The sequence below is a fragment of the Salmo salar genome, chromosome 02 (genome assembly GCF_965601325.2).
Source record: "Salmo salar chromosome 02, fSalSal1, whole genome shotgun sequence".
Lineage (NCBI taxonomy): Eukaryota > Metazoa > Chordata > Actinopteri > Salmoniformes > Salmonidae > Salmo > Salmo salar.
The window spans coordinates 50,124,975-50,147,617 of NC_138292.1; the positions used below are offsets into that span (position 1 = coordinate 50,124,975).

The following is a 22,643-nucleotide window of genomic DNA, read 5'->3' on the forward strand; positions in this document are numbered from 1 at the left end:
TGGAAGCCAGTGGAGAGAGCGGAGGAGCGGGGTGACGTGAGAGAACTTGGGAAGGTTGAACACCAGACGGGCTGCGGCGTTCTGGATGAGTTGTAGGGGTTTAATGGCACAGGCAGGGAGCCCAGCCAACAGCGAGTTGCAGTAATCCAGACGGGAGATGACAAGTGCCTGGATTAGGACCTGCGCCGCTTCCTGTGTGAGGCAGGGTCGTACTCTGCGAATGTTGTAGAGCATGAACCTACAGGATCGGGTCACCGCCTTGATGTTAGTGGAGAACGACAGGGTGTTGTCCAGGATCACGCCAAGGTTCTTAGCACTCTGGGAGGAGGACACAAGGGAGTTGTCAACCGTGATGGCGAGATCATGGAACGGGCAGTCCTTCCCCGGGAGGAAGAGCAGCTCCGTCTTGCCGAGGTTCAGCTTGAGCTGGTGATCCGTCATCCACACTGATATGTCTGACAGACATGCAGAGATGCGATTCGCCGCCTGGTTATCAGAAGGGGGAAAGGAGAAGATTAATTGTGTGTCGTCTGCATAGCAATGATAGGCGAGACCATGTGGGATATGACAGAGCCAAGTGACTTGGTGTATAGCGAGAATAGGAGAGGGCCTAGAACAGAGCCCTGGGGGACACCAGTGGTGAGAGCGCATGGTGCGGAGACAGATTCTCGCCACGCCACCTGGTAGGAGCGACCTGTCAGGTAGGACGCAATCCAAGCGTGGGCCGCGCCGGAGATGCCCAACTCGGAGAGGGTGGAGAGGAGGATCTGATGGTTCACAGTATCAAAGGCAGCAGATAGGTCTAGAAGTATGAGAGCAGAGGAGAGAGAGTTAGCTTTAGCAGTGCGGAGAGCCTCCGTGACACAGAGAAGAGCAGTCTCAGTTGAATGCCCAGTCTTGAAACCTGACTGATTAGGATCAAGAAGGTCATTCTGAGAGAGATAGCAGGAGAGCTGGCCAAGGACGGCACGTTCAAGAGTTTTGGAGAGAAAAGAAAGAAGGGATACTGGTCTGTAGTTGTTGACATCGGAGGGATCGAGTGTAGGTTTTTTCAGAAGGGGTGCAACTCTCGCTCTCTTGAAGACGGAAGGGACGTAGCCAGCGGTCAAGGATGAGTTGATGAGCGAGGTGAGGAAGGGGAGAAGGTCTCCGGAAATGGTCTGGAGAAGAGAGGAGGGGATAGGGTCAAGTGGGCAGGTTGTTGGGCGGCCGGCCGTCACAAGAGGCGAGATTTCATCTGGAGAGAGAGGGGAGAAAGAGGTCAAAGCACAGGGTAGGGCAGTGTGAGCAGGACCAGCGGTGTCGTTTGACTTAGCAAACGAGGATCGGATATCGTCAACCTTCTTTTCAAAATGGTTGACGAAGTCATCCGCAGAGAGGGAGGAGGGGGGGGGGAGGGGGAGGAGGATTCAGGAGGGAGGAGAAGGTAGCAAAGAGCTTCCTAGGGTTAGAGGCAGATGCTTGGAATTTAGAGTGGTAGAAAGTGGCTTTAGCAGCAGAGACAGAAGAGGAGAATGTAGAGAGGAGTGAGTGAAAGGATGCCAGGTCCGCAGGGAGGCGAGTTTTCCTCCATTTCCGCTCGGCTGCCCGGAGCCCTGTTCTGTGAGCTCGTAGTGAGTCGTCGAGCCACGGAGCAGGAGGGGAGGACCGAGCCGGCCTGGAGGATAGGGATGGAGGATAGGATGGAGGATAGACTAGCTAGCTAGCAGAAGGCAAGTGATGGAGAGAAGGCCAGCCTCAGCTGGACCGATTGCGTTAGCTATCCACACTGAGCCCATATGTATGTGTACTTATTCATTTTCAGACGTACAACTTTAAGTCCGTTATATTCTTACTGACAAAAACAGTGTGGGTTAGCGTTAGCTAGTTCATTATCGTGATGGATGCGCAAATATCAGGCGGGACCGGTGTTGGTACAACCGCTAACATTAGATCAAATTTTCCTAACGTTAGATCAAATTTGCAAGGACCCAGTTCAGGTAACGGGAGAAGGATGTCCAAAAAAACGCGCTCAAAAAAGGGGAAAAGAAGAAAGAGACGGAGGAGTAAAAAGACGAAGACCAACAAAACACCACCATATTTACCACCGGAGGTAACGTTAGCTACTGTAGCTAGCTGCAGCTTGCTATCAAGCTCACGTTAGTTGGCTAGCTAGCGATATTATCCAATGCTAGGCTAGCCAGAGCCTAGCTATTTACACATTCGGACATTATTTTAGCTAGCTTCTGGCAGATGCTGTCGTCTGAGCTTTTCCCATGGTAAGAAAACCTTTTGGCCATATATGACGTTGTTACAAGCAGGGAATGGGCATTTGTTTGTTTGTTGACAACAACAGCTGGCGTTCTCACGGTACAATGTTGTGTCGACTAGCTGCAAGAGAGCAGCTTGGCAGCTCCATGATGTTGCAAGATAAATTGCTTCCTTGGTGGTGCATAGATGTAAAATACTGTAGTGATAGCTTGCTGTGGTGTGGGTAGTTTTTATTCAGAAGTACATTAGTCAACAGGGGGGTGTGCTGTCAAAATACAGTACAGACACATTTTCAAAACATGTCCTTCCCTCTGTTTCTCTCAGGCTGAAGAAGGAAACATTGAATATAAGGTACTAGTATACATTTCTTTCTTTTTGCATGTCATCTTCCCTTTCACCTGTAGCTAGTAATCAAAAGTCGAAACACATCCATGTATAATGCATGCACGCTCTCAAACACGTGGTTCACTTGTTGGACACTTCTTGTTGGTGAAGTGCAGTCCCGTGCTCTGACTTCACTGCAGCTGAAGTTGGTGAAACCCACACAATACCGATTTGAACACCTGGCCACCCAGTTAAAATGGCGTCTTCAAGAGGGTCGGGGCGAGGCAGTGTATCAGATTGGGGTGGAAGACAATGGTCTGCTTGTCGGACTGTCGGAGGGAGACATGAGAGCCTCGCTGAAGACCCTACGGAGGATGGCAGAGAAGTATGTCACTACCTCGTATGCAAATGTCACCAAATGCACAATCTGGGATATTTTCTTCTGCTTAATGGTCAAATCAATTATACCCGTTGATTCTTGAAGAAACTAGTTTATAAATGTATAATTTGACAGTTTGCCATTGTAACTGTATTTAACCGGTGATAAATGTGATATCTCTGCCTCACCAGGGTTGGTGCTGACATCACACTTCTACTGGAAAGAGAGGTGGATTACGACTCGGACAGAAACTGCCGGAAAATCTCAGGTTCTTGTCCGAAAAGTTCCAGACGACCAACAGGTGGGATAAACAGCACCTTGTCTTATTTAAGGGACAGTTGTAACACTCCTGGCTCCTTGCACATATGCGACTCCCCCCGGAGTCTGGTTCAAATCACTGTCTCCTTCTCACCTATCTCCCATTCTTTATTTTCTGTCTGTCAATTAAGCATTAAAATGCGAAAGAAGAGTGACTTGTTTTGCACTCAATTATATAAATGGTCAATGGTAGGCTGTACATACAATGAAGAATTTCTGCCACGCCGATCTGCTGTAATTTCACTGCAGTGTCTCTTGTGTGTGTATGAGAGCAGTTCTTGGACCTGCGTGTGGCGGTACTGGGAAACGTGGACTCAGGGAAGTCCACGCTGTTGGGCGTGCTGACGCAAGGCGAGCTGGACAACGGGCGAGGCCGGGCACGCCTCAACCTCTTCAGACACCTTCATGAGATCCAAACGGGCAGGACATCAAGCATCAGCTTTGAGATTTTGGGCTTCAATAGCAAAGGGGAGGTGGGTAACAGCGTCTTATAGGTGACAAGATACAGAAGGAAAGATGAACATGCATGAGTTTTACCCTCCTTTGAGCAAAGACATAAAAAAAATGTATTCCTCAAAAACTACACTGATATAACAAAAAAGTAACAACACAAAAAACTGTAACAGCACACAAATGTTTTGAACATCTTCCATTTGTTACTAAGGCCAGACAAAATTGATTAATTGTTTAACGGATTTTCGCCCCAGAAAAGTGAGGCGAGCGAGATACATTTTTTTATTAAAAAAAAATCATTATCATTAGGTGGATAAGGAATAACAGTACTTTACCACATTGTCCTGGGCTGTATGGACAATGGGCGAAATATTCAATTTTGGACTGATTTTCAGATTATTATTATTATTAATACACATATTAACATTATTGAACATTATTCACATAGGATGTATAATGGAATGCAATATTCTATCATATTCAAAAATTATATTAAAAAAGTAATGTATGAATGTATTAATGTACTTAATTGTATAGCCTAACAAATTCAAGAATGATTGACAATGAATCATTGTAGTCAAATTAAAATGTTGATGCATAATAATGAGTTCATTACCTGAATGCATCTCTATAGCCTTGGTATTAATGTACCATTGGGGAAAAATCCATAAATCCAGCCATTCAGCTTTAATCATCAACAACAACAAAGAAAAAAAATTATAACATGAACAGTTAGAAGCATCAATCTATATAGAGCAAGTGTGACTAAATTTGAGCCTAGTAACTTTGCTCACCGCATCCTCCTTTGATTGTCTCATCTGGCTGCCACGAAAAGCCCCCACCTTCTGATCGGCACGAAGTGTGTGCGTGCCACTGGCGATGTACTTTGCTGGACGTGCTAGCTGTTCTCGGCGGCGGGTCATCACTTCAAACGCATTCCGTTTTGGTGTTATTGGTTGGCCTACTACTACTGGTAGTACTGGTAAAATGTAAGTTATGAATCGCAAATCACCATACAGCTGACACACTTCGATTTCATCAATCATTTTGACTTAAATTTGGTTGTCCAAAATACTATTGGCTTGCACTGCGTCTTTGCTGATGAATGCCCTGATCTCTGGCCAGTCAATTGGTTAAATTACATTGTTGTTTCGTCTATTAATCGCTTCTAATAGATCTGAAAATGATGCAATAACCATGAATTTAACCGACTGTTTGTTTATAATGAGGGACGTCCCACGTTTAACCTGGACACATAAATAGTAGGAATTTGCGCTGGCTTCAGCCATGACGGCATGAGAGAGAAATGAAACATCTGCACGTCGCCTGCAGGTGCGAGCGTGTGTGTTTCATTGTCCAATCCGAGGCTCGAACATGATCTGAGCGTGTGATCTGAGGCTGTTTGGTCTGTTGGGCATCAACTTGGGAAAGCCTCAAGGGAGAGCGGACAGTGCATTATAAACAAAGAGCCGCATATATTGGCCAAAAAGTAACACATCTGATTTTGTTTATTTATTGGTGTTGAGAAAAGTGAGGCGGGGCATCCATTAAACGGAGCAATTCAACTTTTTTGTAAGTCGCTCTGGATAAGAGTGTCTGTTAAATGACGTAAATGTAAACTTTGTCTGGCCTAACCCATAAAAACAGTGTAACAACACACAAGTTAATTCAACTTCCTCTCATGTGGCTTTTGAAGGTGGTGAATTACAGTGACTCCCGTACAGCCGAGGAGATTTGCGAGAGCTCTTCTAAGATGATCACCTTCATTGACCTGGCCGGCCACCACAAGTACCTGAAAACCACAATTTTTGGCCTCACCAGCTACTGCCCAGACTTCGCCATGCTGGTGGTCAGCGCCAACACAGGCATAGGTAAGCCCGATCATATAGCTATAGTAAAAGTGTAGATTGTGCGGGCCTTGTTGACTTCTACAAGATTTGTTTGGCCCAGCAAGCTATGAAAAGTGATATGCGTTTGACTACTTGATGTGACCACTGACTAAGAGGGCGTTAATTGCAAATTAGGTCATTGTTGATCAGATGTTTTTCCATTAATCTTCTCCTGAACCACATGGTCTATTTACTAGAAACTCATGGACACCATTTTTACTCAAATATAAATGACCAAAGTTTCCATAGATTTCCAAAATAATCAGTTAATTACCAAGTCTGGTAACTTTGGTAAATTACTGGGAGTTTTACGACCCTACCACTGACCCAACCAGATAATATTTTCTCCCCCTTAGCTGGCACCACCCGCGAGCACCTGGGCCTGGCCATGGCACTAAAGGTGCCCATCTTTATCGTGGTCAGCAAGGTGGACCTGTGTGCCAAAGGCACAGTGGAGCGCACAGTACGCCAGCTGGAACATGTCCTCAAGCTGCCCGGCTGTACCAAAGTGCCGATGTTGGTGGCCAGCCCGGACGACGCCGTCACAGCCGCCCAGCAGTTCGCTCAGTCCTCCAGGTATCTGCTGAAAAGGAGAAAAGACCTAGAAGGAAACTGGAATTGAGATTCACAACCCAATATACACCACATAGGCCTTAGTCCAGGGTGACTAGAAAGGAATTGACTTAGTAAGCATGTACGGCAACGTTGTTTGTATTGGTCGGGGGAAAAAATCAATACAGTTACATATTTTTGACGATATATTGTATCGTTTTGACAATATCGCAATATTATTTTTGCGATAGCTGCACCAAAACTACGGTATGTTTCCTTCATAGCTTGTTCTCCATCTTTTTAAATAGGGAGCCAATTTGTTTTCTGCACTTTTATTTCCATGACTGATCAAAACTTGTTTTCTCATGGCTCTCGCTTGTCCCTCTGCAGCAGATATATGGTGAGCAATATGTTTGGAACATCGAATCACAATAAAATTGATGTATCGAATCGCAATACATATAGAATTGTGAGAATTGCAAAACATATCGTATCAGCACCAAAGTATCATGATAGTATTGTATCGAGAGGTCCCTGTCAATTCCCAGCCCTAGTTATTTGACCTCTCATTTAAGTATCAAGGGACTAACTAACTTAGTGGGCAGAATTTGGCATTGGACATCATAACGAAATTTCCCAGGTGTAAACAAATTTTATGGAAGTCAGATAACCAGGTGAGAAATTTTTTAGACTTCTTTTGAGCAACCATAAAAATAGGTCTATCTGGTTGTTATTTGGATATCTGACCAGATAACATCCAAAATATGACACCTTTATGCCTTGTTGTAGTCATGAAAAACATGTCTTTACCTGGTTGTAATCTGGTTATCGGATGTCTCCTCAACCAGAAAACCAGTTGACATCCAGAGAATGACGTTACGATCACCCAACCCAAACCCAATTTCTTTACACAAAATGACATAATTACGACAACTTTTTTGACGTTATGCATAGGTTATATACTGGTCGTAAAAGTCACCTCATGTCCACTTTAGCTACGTGTATAGTCTGTGCTTGAGTGTTCAACCCTGGTGTGTCCCTCACGTTGTCTCTCTTTGTGCCATAGCATCACACCCATCTTCACCCTGTCCAGCGTGTCTGGAGAGAGTCTGGACCTGCTTACAGTCTTCTTCAACATCCTGCCTCCTCTCAGCAACAGCAAGGAGCAGGAGGAGCTCATGCAGCAACTCACTGAGTTCCAGGTACTACACCTGCATATGCACACACACCCAGACACATTAACGTATACAATTATTGTGTGAATTATGTGTGTGCATGGACATTGTGTGTGTCCATGCACACTCACAACTAACACAATAATACACATACACACACGTTTGTGCAGAAACAACAAATATATTACACACATACACACACTCTTTACAAACACACCACACCCATCCAAACGCATACATCCATTCATGCACACGCGTAACAAAACATACACCCACACGAGATGTGAACATGCACTTTCACACATTCAGATTCACGCCCAATATTCTGTATCAATGCTAGCAAAATATACCTCCTCATTCCTCTGCTTGTGAATATAGGTAGATGAGATCTATACCGTGCCAGATGTGGGGACAGTGGTGGGAGGAACTCTCTACAGGTCAGTTGGCCATATGTCATATGTTAAGCCTTCCCTGTAGCTCAGTTGGTAGAGCATGGTGTTTGCAACACCAGGGTTGTGGGTTCGATTCCCACGGGGGGCCAGCACAGGAAAAAAAAAAAAATGTATGAAATTGTATGAAATGTATGCATTCACTACTGTAAGTCGCTCTGGATAAGAGCGTCTGCTAAATGACTAAAATGTAAATGTCATATTGATACTCATGAATGCAATGATAATGGATTTATTTAGCACTGTTCAATGGAATGTTCACCAAAATTACAAAATGACATATTGGTTTCCTTACCCTGCAAGCTGTCTATGGACAAGGTCTGACAGCAATCCTGCTTTGGTTTAGTTTCCCTGGCACTGTTTCCAAGTGCTAATGTTTTAGCATTTATGGCACAAATCCCATTTAAGTCATGATACTATAATTTTTTGCGCATCATGTTCACATCTATAGGTGACTTTGTTGAGCTTTTTTTAAAGATATTTTCAGAGGATTTGCTCAGTTAAGCTTTTAGCAAATCAAAAATAATAAAGTCAATGTACTGCAAACAGTGTAACCCTGAATTGCTGCTAAAAAATAATTTGCCCTGGAGAGTTCCACTTTGACATATCATAATATGTTTTTCCTCCCATTGACCCGCGGACAGTGGGGTGTGTCGCGAGGGGGAGAGGCTGGTGGTTGGCCCTACGGACGAGGGCCGTTTCCTGAGGCTGAAGGTGGGCAGCATCCATAGGAACCGCTCGGCATGCAGGGTGCTGAGAGCCGGCCAAGCCGCCACACTGGCCCTCGGCAACTTTGACCGCTCGCTGCTCCGCAAGGTCAGAGAGTTCAGCCACAACACAACCGCACCGCATGTGAATTTTCGTGACTTTTATCTATTTATCTATGATATACTGTAGTTCCCCCCCATGTTCTGCCAATCATATCCCTTAATATGATTGAACATTGCAGGGTCACATTTGGAAACAGGATGACTGCACAAACTGCTCATGGTTATGATACTGCCATCTGTCCTATGTTTTGTGTGTTACATGTGAAACCTCAAGTATAGGTAGGTCTGTGTAGCCAACTATGTTTTTGTTTCTTTTTGAAGCATTTCCCTCATGGAAAATATAAATCTCTTCTATAAATAATGTATTTCTAAAATTGATAGCTATCAGTGAAAAACATATTTTTGTCCTTGAACAATCTGACATAATGTCCATGCACACTCATAACACAATATAATACATTTAAACTTCATTTTCACAATTTCTGATATTTAATCCTAGTACAAATTCCCTGTCTTAGGTCAGTTAGGATCACCACTTCATTTTAAGAATGTGGAATGTCAGAATTATAGAAGAGAGAATTATTTATTTCAGCTTTTATTTCTTTCATCACATTCCTAGTGGGTCAGAAGTTTACATACACTCAATTAGTATTTGGTAGCATTGCCTTTAAATTGTTTAACTTGGGTCAAACATTTCGGGTAGCCTTCCACAAGCTTCCCACAATAAGTTGGGTGAATTTTGGCCCATCCCTCCTGACAGAGCTGGTGTAATGGAGTCAGGTTTGTAGGCCTCCTTGCTCGCACACGCTTTTTCAGTTCTGCCCACAAATTTTCTATAGGATTGAGGTCAGGGCTTTGTGATGGCCACTCTAATACCTTGACTTTGTTGTCCTTAAGCCATTTTGCCACAACTTTGGAAGTATGCTTGTAGTCATTGTCCATTTGGAAGACCCATTTGCGACCAAGCTTTAACTTCCTGACTGATGTCTTGAGATGTTGCTTCAATATATTCACATAATTTTCCTACCTCATGATGCCATCTATTTTGTGAAGTGAACCAGGCCCTCCTGCAGCAAAGCACCCCCACAACATGATGCTGCCACCCCCGTGCTTCTCGGTTGGGATGGTGTTCTTCGGCTTGCAAGCCTCCCCCATTTTCCTCCAAACATAACAATGGTCATTTTGCCAAACAGTTCTATTTTTGTTTCATCAGACCAGAGGACCAAAAAGTACGATCTTGCAAGCCTCCCCCATTTTCCTCCAAACATAACAATGGTCATTTTGCCAAACAGTTCTATTTTTGTTTCATCAGACCAGAGGACCAAAAAGTACGATCTTTGTCCCCATGTGCAGTTGCAAACCGTAGTGTGGCTTTTTTATGGCGGTTTTGGAGCAGTGGCTTCGTCCTTGCTAAGCGGCCTTTCAGGTTATTTCAATATAGGACTCGTTTTACAGTGGACATAGATACTTTTGTACCTGTTTCCTCCAGCATCTTCACAAGGTCCTTTGCTGTTATTCTGGGATTGATTTGCACTTTTCGCACCAAAGTATGTTCATCTCTAGGAGACAGAACGCGTCTCCTTCCTGAGCGGTATGACAGCTGCGTGGTCCCATGGTGTTTATACTTGCATACTATTGTTTGTACTGAATGTGGTACATTCAGGCGTTTGGAAATTGCTCCCAAGGATGATCTAGACTTGTGGAGGTCTACATTTTTTTATTTTCTGAGGTTTTGGCGGATTTCTTTAGATTTTCCCATGATGTCAAGCAAAGAGGCACTGAGTTTGAAGGTAGGCCTTGAAATACATCCACAGGTACACCTCCAATTGATTCAAATGATGTCAATTAGCCTATCAGAAGCTTCTAAAGCCATGACATAATTTTCTGGAATTTTCCAAGCTGTTTGAAGGCACAGTCAATATGTAAACTTCTGACCCACTGGAATTGTGATACAGTGAAATAATCTGTAAACAATTGTTGGAAAATTTACTTGTCATGCACAAAGTAGATGTCCTAACCGATTTGCCAAAAATATAGTTTGTTAACAAGAAATTAGTGGAGTGGTTGAAAAACACGTTTAATGACTCCAACCTAAGTGTATGTATACTTCCGACTTAAACTAAACATGCACAAACAACTCACAAATCATATGCAGTCAAAATGTTTTCTACTGTTATAAAACCAGTCCCACAATGGTTCCTTTCCCATCTCCCAAAGTACTTATTGGTGCGTGTGTGTGTGTTGAATAGGGTATGGTGATGGTCAGCCCGAAGATGAACCCCACCATCTGCTGGCAGTTTGAGGCGGCCATCGTCCTTCTCATCCACGCCAAAACATTCCGTCGGGGCTTCCAAGTGACTGCACGTGGGGAACGTAAGACAGACGGCTACCGTGGAGTGCCTGCATGGAAAAGTTAGTAATAATAATTATAAACTGGGTAGTTAGAGTCCTGAATGCTGATTGACTGAAAACCCTGGTATATCAGACCAAACTACTTGTTTACTGTTCTAATTACCTCGGTAACCTATTTATAATAACAGTAAGACACCTCAGGGGTTTGTGGTATATGGCCAATATACCACAGCTAAGGGCTGTATCCAGGCACTCTGTGTTGCGTCGTGCACAAGAACAGCCCTTAGCCGTGATATACTGGCCATATACCACACCCCCTTGGGCCTTATTGTTTAAGTATACACTTCCTCAATATGGGCCGCATTCAGTAGGACACAACTTTGTGCAATGTTCAGATAGAGATTTTATTATATAGAACAAACATGCCTCTCTGCCATGTAGAGAAAGAGGAATCACATTAGCTCTATCCATGACATTTCTATCTGCAACATTCCACAACGTCTGCCTGCTGATTGTGGCCCTGCTGATTTCTGAGTCAACACGAACCGTTTTGTGTGCCCTTCCCTGTGTTCACCACCAGGAGGAGCTGCGCACAGGAGAGAGGGCTGTGGTCTGCTTCCGCTTCATTAAACACCCCGAGTACCTCCGCATGGGCGCCAAGCTGCTCTTCAGGGAGGGCGTGACCAAGGGCATCGGCCACGTCACCAGCCTCCTGCCTGACTCTCATGACCAGAACCAGAGGGAGATAGAGAGGAGAAAGGAGGGAAGGAGAGGAAATGATAAGCTCTCCTGAACATGTCCCCCCCTCTCAGAGTAAGTTTGTGTGAACTGCCGGTGCCGGACGTCATCCCAGTAGATTATTGAACCACACACTGGTATTTTAATCCCCATTTGTGTGTATCTAAGTGAGTCTGTACTGTACTTTCCACATCTGCCCTTCGTGCCATGTAGAGATATGAAGCCCTATTAAAACACTTGATATTTCTCAGTGGTGGATTCTGGAGCGACGCTTTGAGTGTGGGTTCGGCAAAGGTCGGCGTCTTAAATCGAAGTCGGGTGACCTCTTCGAAGGCAGGCTAAGCTTTCATCTAATCTGTGGATTGCTAGAAGGAACCATTCCCATCCCTCTGGGTCATTTCATAACAGATACAATAGATAAAATGCATGCTCTCCCTGTTTTACTATACTGAACGATGTGGAACATACTCAGCATACCCATCCTTTGGAGGTTTAAAGGGATAGTTGGCTTTTTAAAAGTATTAGGTCATTGTCGACTTACCTAAGGCAGGGTTTCCCAAACTCGGTCCTGGGCCCCCCTCCCCTTGGTACAAGTTTTGGTTTTTGCCCTAGCAATACAATTAACCAACTCACCATCGAGCTTTGATAATTTGAATCAGCTGTGTAGTGTTAGGGCAAAAAAAACAAAGCATGCACTCAGGAGCGGCCCCAGGAAACCCTGACTTAAGGTATTGTTGTTTTTAAGTTTGTTAGCTTGTTATTTACCAACATCCAGAATGGCTAGCATTTTTGGAGCATGTAGCAATGCTAGTGTAAACAGGTTGTATCAGTTAGCATTACTTTCAAAAGCATGAGCAAAGCAAGGGAGTTGACTAGTGGTGGTCCTGTCTGCAAATGAAAGACCTCTTTTACAATGCTTTTGAATGAAAGTTTCCTTATTACGTGGTTTACTCTGCACTTCATTCGTCTTGGTTAGTAATAATGAAAAGTAGACTACGTGCCGCCCATTTTAGTGGCACTAGCACCAATCGTAGATGCTGCCATGCTCATTTTTTAAATGTCAAATTCAACTAAGTCTGTGTAGGGCAGCAGTAATGTGTGAGGGTTGAGAATGAGCAGAGTCAAGACTCTTGGCGTAGTCAAGTGACTGTTGGATTGCAAACCCGTTCTGAAAGAAATGCAGAGGCAAGTATTTTAAGTGATGTGATGTAGCGACACCGCTTTTTTTTCATGGTAGCGACGCTGCTTTTGTAACCCTGTTATAATGTCAACCCATTGAACCCAATGCTGCCTGTGTCATAGCTTCAGGCTCATCTGTGTACAAGGTAGCTTTGTGCAGCGAGATACCCATGTGGAGTCTGCATGCTTAATAGGAACTTGTGAAAATCTTGTCAGACGAAATGGACTCCTAAATGAAAAATATTTATTGAACTCTTGACTTTATCCCTTATCCTTTACGGGGTTGTGTGCAATTATAAGTAAAGCATTGAATGTACTGTACCTGAACTTCTAAATACCATTTTGAAGCACTAAAATTGTCGATTTTGCACTTTGTATTTTTGGAATAGCTTCTGCTTGTTTGTGTGTATGCCAGAGGTTACCGAATCTAGTCTGGGAAAGCTTTAATGTGTGTAGTAGTGAAATATGGGATTCAATTTATCATGGTGTTGATGCATATTGAGGTCTTGGTGACCACTGATGTATGCCGTTTATTCAAGTATCAGCATCTTAAATGTTTACTGTCATAAGAAATATACAAATTTAGTACAGAAAGCACTTTTCTTTTAGATTCTATATTACAGGTATTATTAGCTTCTATTCGGTTGAGACAAGTGGCCAGTTTGCATTGCATCAAGGTTGTGTAAATATTAAACATGTTTCTATGGAAGTTATAAAACATCAAAAGACAATCTTTTTGCATATTTTTGACTTTTTAAAAGCTGAACTTATTTAGCTTGATGGTCAACACCGATTGTTCACAGAACACATTTAATGTGCATTTTGCAGTTTAGCTGAAAGCAAAGTTTTTAAATGACTCAATTCCATTAATAAAATGTGTTTACACTTATGACTTTCATGAATAGGCTAAACATGTATAAATAGTTAAGGGTCTACATACTATTAATGACTATCATTTACATTGAAATTAGGCATTAAAAAGCATTTATAATGGCTTAATCATGAAAGTTGTGTAACCAAAAAATGCTGGTTATATTCTGTCTGGTCCATGTGCAGGGCTAACCCTGTTCCTGGAGAGAACCTCTTGTAGGTTTTCGCTCCATCCGCAGTTGTAACTGACCTGATTCAGCTTATCAACCACCTAATTGTTATAAATAGGATGGGCTAGATTATGGTTGGAGCAAAAACCTACAGGACTATACCTTTCCAAGAACAACGTTGAGCATCTCTTTATGATATGAAGGATTGGATAAGGAGGTGATGTTGAGCAAGGCCGTTGAAGCTTGTGCATTCAACATTATTAGCACAGCATGCCAGGCTCCATGCAGTACTTACACAATGTTCTACAAAAACATTGAAAAATAAACATTCATAGGAAAACTGAAAGTAACAACATTAGAGCTTCAAATCTAGGTGGAACTAAAGTGCCTTTAGAAAGTGTTCACACCCCTTCACTTTTTCCACATTGTTTTACAGCTTGAATTTAAACAGATTTTGTGTTACGGGTCTACACACAACGGTGTATTTTTTATTTTTTTACAAATTAATTAAAAATAAAAAGCTGAAATGTCTTGAGTCAATAGGTATTCAACCCCTTTGTTAAGGCAAGCCTAAATACGTTTTTTTTTTTGCTTAACAAGTCACATTAGTTGCATGGACTCATTATGTGCAATAGTGTTTAACACAATTTTTGAATGACTACCTCATCTCTGTACCCCACAAATACAATCATCTGCAAGGTCCCTCAGTCGAGCAGTGAATTTAAACACAGATTCAACCACAAAGATCAGGGAGGTTTTCCAATGCCTCACAAAGAATGGCCATGATACTTGGTAAAACATTTCAAAACAGACATTGAATATCCCTTTGCGCATGGTGAAGTTATTGCACTTTGGATGGTGTATCAATACACCCAGTCACTACAAAGAGTCAGGCGTCCTTCCTAACTCAGTTGACGGAGAGGAAGGAAACCGCTCAGGGATTTCACCATGAGGTCAAATGTGAGTTTAAAACAGTTAGTTTAATGGCTGTGGTAGGAGAAACTGAGGATGGTTCAACGACATTATAGTTACTTCACAATACTAACCTAAATAACAGAGTGAAAAAAAGAAAGCATGTACAGAAAAAAATATTCCAAAACATGCATCCTGTTTGCAATAAGGCACTAAACTAAAACTGCAAAAAATTGTGGCAAACAAAATAACTTTATGTCCTGAATATAAATTGTTAGGTTTGGGGAAAATCCAACAGCACATCACTGAGTACCACTCTTCATATTTTCAAACATGGTGGTGGCTGCATCATGTTATGGGTATGCTTGTCATCGGCAAAGACTAGGGAGTTTTTTTTGGGATAAAATAAAACAGAATAGAGCTAAGCACAGGCAAAATCCTAGAGGAAACCCTGGTTGAGTCTGCTTTCCAACAGATGCTGGGGACAAATTCACCTTTCAACATGACAATAACCTAAAATACAAGGCCAAATATACATTGAAGTTGCTTACCAAGATGACATTGAATGTTCCTGAGTGGCCTAGTAACAGTTTTGACTTAAATCGAATTCAAAATCTATGGCAAGAATTGATAATGGCTGTCTAAACAATGATCAACCAACTTGACAGTGCTTGAAGATTTTTTTTTTTATTATGTGCAAATACCCAGATGTGTAAAGCTCGTAGAGAGACTAACCCAGAAAGACTCAGCTGTAATCGCTGCCAAAGGTGATTTTAACATGTAATAACTCAGTGGTGTGAATACTTGTTAATTAGATATTTCTGTATTTCATTTTCAATACATTTCTAAACCATGTTTTCAGTTTGTCATTATGGGCTATTGTGTGTAGATTGGTAAGAATAAAAATGAATTTAATCCATTTTGAATTCAGGCTGTAATACAAAATGTGGAATAAGTCAAGTGGCATGAACTCTTTCTGAAGGCACTGTATACCCACAGCAAGATTGTTTGTGATAAACGGAAGATAGTCAACCAATGTTTTTATATACTATATCTTGTGTGGTTATAAGCTTGCCTCTTGCCATGACGTAGAAAAAGCTTTACATTTCCAACTGCCACAGTTACAAACCCTTACAAATTGATTCTGCTCAGAAAATCACACATCTACAAAAAAACACTGTTCAGAAGTCTCCATTACAAATGTTGCGCGGTGTATACATTCCTGCAGTGAAAAGGAAACAGCATAACCATGTGAATATTATCCATACATGGGTTGAAAACCCTTTAGCATGATATGGTCCTTCACAGACAGGTCCAAAAGCTTGAAATGGAATACTTGACTTTGACATCCAAAAAGACCAGAAGCGTGAAATGTAGCACTGGACTTTTAGGTTCTTCATTTGCCTTTCAAAAGTAACTTCTTGTTGAACTTCAAGTTGGAGTAGTTTTCAGCGAGTAGGGTGGAACGTGAGCCGATATAATTTAAGCCAAGCTCCTCTGCCGTGGCTTGATCCTCAGATACAGCTAAAAATAAGAAAATACAAATTTAAAGATCATAACTATGGTAAGCAGGGGGCTGAGATTCTCATTTAGATGGTCTCAATTTAGATTCAGCATTATTACATAATATTCTTAGGTGACAGGATTTCCCCCACTAGTTAAAGAAATCTATTAATCCTTGCCAGATGATCTCCATATGTGAAATGGCAGGTAAGTTTCTGTCAAGGAGGTTACGCATAGAGCTGGTAGGTCTTTACAAGGCATGCGTGACTAAGAAATGTTAGCGTTGCATAGCACAATGTATTACTTATACAACTAATATAAGGACAGGACATGAGTAGAAACTAACGTGGGCATTGTTTAATGCGTTTCACAGGACAAAACATTCCCAGCATTCCAACGTAGGTAAGCAGTGGGGTGTTACAGGTGCCCTAATGGGACAAACTAGAATATCAATACACAACAGTTAGGTTTTCCCCAGTCTTCTAATCAGAGAAGTAGACCCCCAAGGATAATTTCTTCCCAAATAGATTGCAAGTTGCACTTTTCAGCAGGGGCACAATTTTGGTTTTAGAAGTGGGGGTGACATAATTATTCTTATACATTTTTTCCAGTTGGATAAACACTTCAAGCAGCCTACCCGACCCCTCGGAGGTGTCCGCATGGTCATAACGCACACCGTTGCCTCGTTTTGTACCCCCCCTTCCCCAGTGAAAGTTGCGCCCCTGCTTTTCACTGAACATATTCTTCGAACCTCCAGCACCGGGGCCAGTATTCACAACATCTCAGAGTAGAACATTTCACATTTCATTTGCCAAAATTGATCACTTTAAGCAATCGGTCGATTATTTGCTTTATACGCAGAGCTCACCCTGTTATAAAATCGGGTTTCTAGCTCTACAAGTTGATAAAAACAGCTACTGCCATTAATAAGTTCACCAACAGTTCCGTTTGCTAATTAAAACACATTTAGAACGCACTACAATGTTGGACTACAAAGGCGGCAAAGTGGATTATGGTAAAGTTAGTTTGAGGTTGTAAGTTAGAGATACATCTCCAACTAGCCCCATAGAGCCGAATGTCTGTCGAATATCCAACCTCTATGTAGGCCGTCATTGTAAATAAAAATGTGTTCTTAACTGACTTGCCTTAGGTTAAATAAATAAAAACACGGTTGGCAGTTTTTTTTGCTGGCTACACAAACAGAATTATTGCATTTTGGCAGATAGGGATCAATCATCCAGCGCGAGTAGAGAAAGAGGATTGAAAAACAATTAACTCTTTGGTAGAGATGCTGTGAAATTCCACTGGAGCAGTGCGAGAAAATGCATAACCTACTGGTAATTACCCTGTTTTGACCGGCCATTAGAAGTGACCGGAGTTTGTTGGAGGCTCGCCGTTTAATGGAAGTTTTACGGTATATGGACAGATCCTAGATCAGCATTCCTCCTCTTAGACGCTTTGTGGAAATGGCCCTTGGTCAAAACCACTGGATATGTGCATGTCCACTTTTCCTATATTAAACCACTGCTCTGAATATAATATGGAGCTGCAGCCCACAGACAGACATTATTGCTGGATTCCAAATTGACTGCTCTTCACCCTGCCTATGATTTTTGCCACATTTCTTACACCTATCCAATCATTTCAGATCTACAGGAGTGCCTAGGGCTTAGGAACTAGGGGTAGAGCATGTGTGTGGCCAGGCTAGTGTCCCTACACTCTCTCCTGCTCACCCCTAGCAGGTTCCTTGGAATGTAGCCCTCTCGGTCTCCGCAGCGGGCCCACCACCACTCCATCTCGTCCTTGTCCTCGCGCCGCAGCACCGTCATGCAGTCGCCTTCCTGGAAGGCCAGCTCGTCATCGTCCTCAGCCTCGTAGTCCCACAGGGCGTACACCACCCCACGGTTCATGATGCCCATCTTCTCCTGCACACCTGCATCAACACAAAGTCACACCCACCTCGTCAGGAACAAGCCGTTAAGATTCCATTTCCGCTAGAACATGTTACGGAGAGCAGAATGTTAGAGTAGGTGAGGGTAGCTACATTTTGTAAACAAGCGGAGTGGTCGAATGCAAAACGGAAAAAGAGTATTAGGCACACTGATTGTTTTGTTGTTTTGAGCAAATGTTTGTGCTTTGTCTCCAGTCAGAGTACACTAGCGGTCTCACCGTAGAGGAACTGGGAGCACTGTGCGTAGCCCTCCTCCATCTCCTCGCACTTGTCTGCCGCTGTCTGCATGTCACTGTAGGTGGTGGCGAACACAGCAGCCCCGGACTCCACCAGGAACTTACACACCTGCACATTGTTACAGGAGGCCGCGCAGTGCAGTGGAGTCCTGGGAGAGAGACAGACACAGAGAGGTGGAGTGAGGTAGGGATGGAAGAAAGAAAGGGAAGGAGGTAGAGAGGAGGGCAGATGGAGATAAGAGAGGGAACAAGGTGGGAGAGTTGGAGGAGATGAGAGCAAGAGGATGGGTGAGGGAGAGTGAAGGAGGGGAGAGATAAAATAACAATAACTCTTTAATAATAGTGGGCGACTGGATAACATCAGCCACATGAAAACATTGGATGTAACGTGCTACTGGTTGCTGGGGGTGACAACAGCTTTTATAAAAGCTACTGTAAAGTGACAACAACCACTATAAAGTTACTGTAAAGGGACAACGGCAACTAACGTGACAATGGCCACTGTAAAGTGACAATGGCTCACCAGCCATCGCTGTCGGCAGCGTTGGCGTTCACGCCAAACTGCACCAGGAACTTGACGATCTCGGTGTGGCCGGCGCAGACGGCGTTGTGCAGGGCTGTGATGCCCTCGTCATTGGGCAGGCTGGGGTCATCCACCTATAAGGCGGAAAGTTAATAGGCTTCAAGACATTTCCTAGAAAAGGTCAGTTATCGGTCTTTACCCCTTACGGTTGATGTTAGGATTTGGGGAGGGATTAGCTGATCTTAGATCTGTCCCTAAGGGCAACATGGTTGAGGTTAGGATTTGGGTAGGTTTTAGCTGGTCCTATTACTGTGCCTAAGGGCAACTTCTAAGCTAAGCATTTTGATGGCCATAGAGCAGCTTTTCTTGTTGCTTAAGAGTACTAAAGTATTACTTGCAGCGGCATTGCAAAGCCTTTGCTTATGGGATGTCTGCGTGGAAGAGTCGTCTGAGGTTAGTATTAACATTGAAACAGACGAAATTAGCAAGGCTAATGATGTAAAACTCACATCACAGACTGGATAACCTCTGACCAACAGCCCTTTGACTCCCCACCCCCCTTTTCTTCCCAACTCTAAACTCTCTCTTCAATTAAAAGGAGTGGGACTACTCACATCATAGATGACCCTCTGCACCAGATCATACTCTCCCTCCAGAGATGAGTCCAGCAGCAGGGCCAGGGGGTTAAACTTGACCCGCATGCCGTGGTCGATGCGCTCCGAGCCGACCTTCCGCAGGTTGGTCCTCTTGCCCTGCAGGAGTGGAGTTGGAGTAGAGGAGTGAGGGGTGTAGATGTTTCACAATTACAATATAAATGCAGTGACATCTGCTAGCTACGGTCATCAAAATTGTTAAGGTTTTCAAATGAATTATAATAAATGCAACAGTTGGACAATGGATAAAGATCCTCCAAACTTTTAGAATTTGTATTATCCATCAGATATTGACTAAATTATAGCACATAAAACATTTTACTGGCTCAGACAAATAATGAATGCAGTTCAGGGACTTTGGTGGAAATGCAGGTATTCAATTTGTCCAATATATACACATTTTAATATTGTAATCAGGTATTTTTTTTGGTGTGTGTTAAAATATAATTATATGTGCATCATATGCATAAATACACTGGATATACTTGCATATATGATATATTAACATAAAGGGGTGGAACAGGGCTGAAACCACCAAACACTTGCTCAGTCTACCCTACCTGCACTCTTGAGACTCCTTCATTAATTACTGTTGTCACATTCTCTTGCATAATTCAACAAGTGTGTCGATAGCAGGATACCCTCGGATAAAAAAAAAAAAAAACACGCTTTGCTTTAGAATACACCCATCTAAACATACTTTACATTGTTTGTGAAATCGGGCATAATATCACTATAATCCGAGTGTTCATTTTCGGAAGTTGCTTTATTTCAGGGAAATCTAATTCTTTAACATTTTTGTTATCTTTTTTTCCTCAACTAGATTAAATTATTACTTTTCAATTCCACAAAAAACTACCACCCATCAAAATAAAGTTATATTTATTCGCTTTCTTGTGACGTAAGTGACGAGACTGTTAAAACCCAGACGAAGCTTTAGTGTTCTTATAGTCAACAGAAAGCCAATGTTTTCCATTGAGCCCATTTCAGCCATTACCGGGGTGTGTTTGACAGGTCATTACAAACATCTCCACAGTCGTAATGTTAACGGGAAAAAATTACAGGCACAAGCAAGGGTATGAAAGAGTCGCAGGAGTAAAATGAAAACCATTTAAGTGACGAGTAGGGCTGTGGCGGTCATGAAATGTGAGCCAGTTGTCATTCGAAAGACTACCGGTCTCACGGTAACTGACAGTTAATTAAAACCTGTTAGGGCTAGGGGGCAGTATTTACACGGCCGGATAAAAAACGTACCCGATTTAATCTGGTTACTACTCCTGCCCAGTAACTAGAATATGCATATAATTATTGGCTTTGGATAGAAAACACCCTAAAGTTTCTAAAACTGTTTGAATGGTGTCTGTGAGTATAACAGAACTCATATGGCAGGCAAGAACCTGAGAAGATTTCATGCAGGAAGTGGCCTGTCTGACAAGGTGTTGTTGTTCTTGCCTCTGTTTATTGAAGAGTCAGGATCTTAGCTGTAACGTGACACTTCCTACGGCTCTAATAGGCTCTCAGAGCCCGGGAAAAAGCTGAACGATGTCGAGGCAGCCCCAGGCTGAAACACATAATCGCCTTTGCCAAGTGGCCGATCAGAGGACAAAGGAATTAGGCGCGTGCCCGAGTCGACCCCATGCTGTATTTTCTTTCGGCTGTTTACCTAATTGCAGATTCCCGGTCAGAATATTATCGCTTTTTTACGAGAAAAATGGCATAAAAATTGATTTTAAACAGCGATGTACGGTAATGAAATATTTAGAAATCTTTTGTCACAAAATGCGCCGTGCGCGCGACCCTTATTTACCATTCGGATAGTGTCCTGAACGCACGAACAAAACGCCGCTGTTGGAACATAACTATGGATTATTTTGGACCAAACCAACATTTGTTATTGAAGTAGAAGTCCTGGGAGTGCATTCTGACGAAGAACAGGAAAGGTAATCAAACTTTTCTAATAGTAAATCTGATTTTGGTGAAGGCTAAACTTGCTGGGTGTCTAAATAGCTAGCCCTGTGATGCCGGGCTATCTACTTAGAATATTGCAAAATGTGCTTTCACCGAAAAGCTATTTTAAAAATCGGACATATCGAGTGCATAGAGGAGTTCTGTATCTATACTCTGCTGACATAATCTAATGTTTTGCTTTCGTTGTAAAGCCTTTTTGAAATCGGACAGTGTGGTTAGATTAACGAGAGTCTTGTCTTTAAATAGCTGTAAAATAGTCATATGTTTGAGAAATTGAAGTAATAGCATTTCTAAGGTATTTGAAAATCGCGCCACAGGATTCAACTGGCTGTTACGTAGGTGGGACGATTTGGTGCCACCTAGCCCAGAGAGGTTAACAAACATGTTTAGCATCTCCAGGCCTCCAAGCATACAGCCGGATACAAGCCGCTACTGTGCCTCTGGAACATCAATTTCTTTTATTTTTTATATCTAACAAATCTATTTAATATACACCATCACAATAAATCCATTATTTATTTTAGGCAGGTCTAAAACATGATTATGAAGGAAATGTATTTCAGAAGAACAGAATGATTTGACCTAGATACGTTATTTGGCTATGCGCCATAGGCTGTAGGCTAGTTCATTTAGTAAACAAGATATGTTTAGAATTCCTGTGCTATTATTTTATACAGTATTACATGGTTTTATAGTAATAAGAATAGAATTTAACTTACAGTGCCTTCGGAAAGTATTCAGACCCCTTGACTATTTCCACATTTTGTTATGTTACAGCCTTATTCTAAAATTGATTAAATATTATTTTCCCCCTCAGCAATCTACACACAATAATGACAAAGTGAAAAGTGTATTTAGAAATTGTTGCCAATTTATAAAACAAAACTGAAATATCACATTTACATAAGCATTCAGACCAGGGACTAGGAGACTAGCCAGGATAGGGGGAAGGATGAATGGAGCAAAATACAGAGAGAGATCTTTGATGAAAACCTGCTCCAGAGTTCTCAGGACCTCAGACTGGGGTGA

General features: G+C 42.5%; 1 protein-coding gene and 1 pseudogene across 2 annotated transcripts in view; one reads left to right on the forward strand and one right to left on the reverse strand.

Moving 5' to 3' along the window:
- Positions 1-433: 433 nt before the first annotated feature.
- Positions 434-13,539, forward strand: LOC106584898 (GTP-binding protein 2-like; annotated as a pseudogene). The gene is made up of 12 exons (XR_014381194.1): positions 434-2,092; positions 2,575-2,601; positions 2,775-2,959; positions 3,145-3,254; positions 3,547-3,744; positions 5,421-5,595; positions 5,970-6,189; positions 7,232-7,367; positions 7,719-7,777; positions 8,434-8,605; positions 10,809-10,971; positions 11,492-13,539. The product of XR_014381194.1 is annotated as a GTP-binding protein 2-like (transcript).
- An 82-nt stretch (positions 13,540-13,621) lies between these two features.
- The window catches only part of LOC106584892 (apoptosis-stimulating of p53 protein 2), a 39,288-nt gene continuing 30,266 nt past the window's right edge, over positions 13,622-22,643 (reverse strand). Inside the window, exons 14-18 of the mRNA XM_014170517.3 lie at positions 19,608-19,745; positions 18,994-19,127; positions 18,453-18,619; positions 18,017-18,216; positions 13,622-16,304 (exon numbers count right to left, since the gene is read on the reverse strand). Of these exons, the coding sequence (XP_014025992.3) occupies positions 16,263-16,304; positions 18,017-18,216; positions 18,453-18,619; positions 18,994-19,127; positions 19,608-19,745 (681 nt within the window). The 3' untranslated portion in view covers positions 13,622-16,262. The remainder of the gene's footprint in view (positions 16,305-18,016; positions 18,217-18,452; positions 18,620-18,993; positions 19,128-19,607; positions 19,746-22,643) is intronic.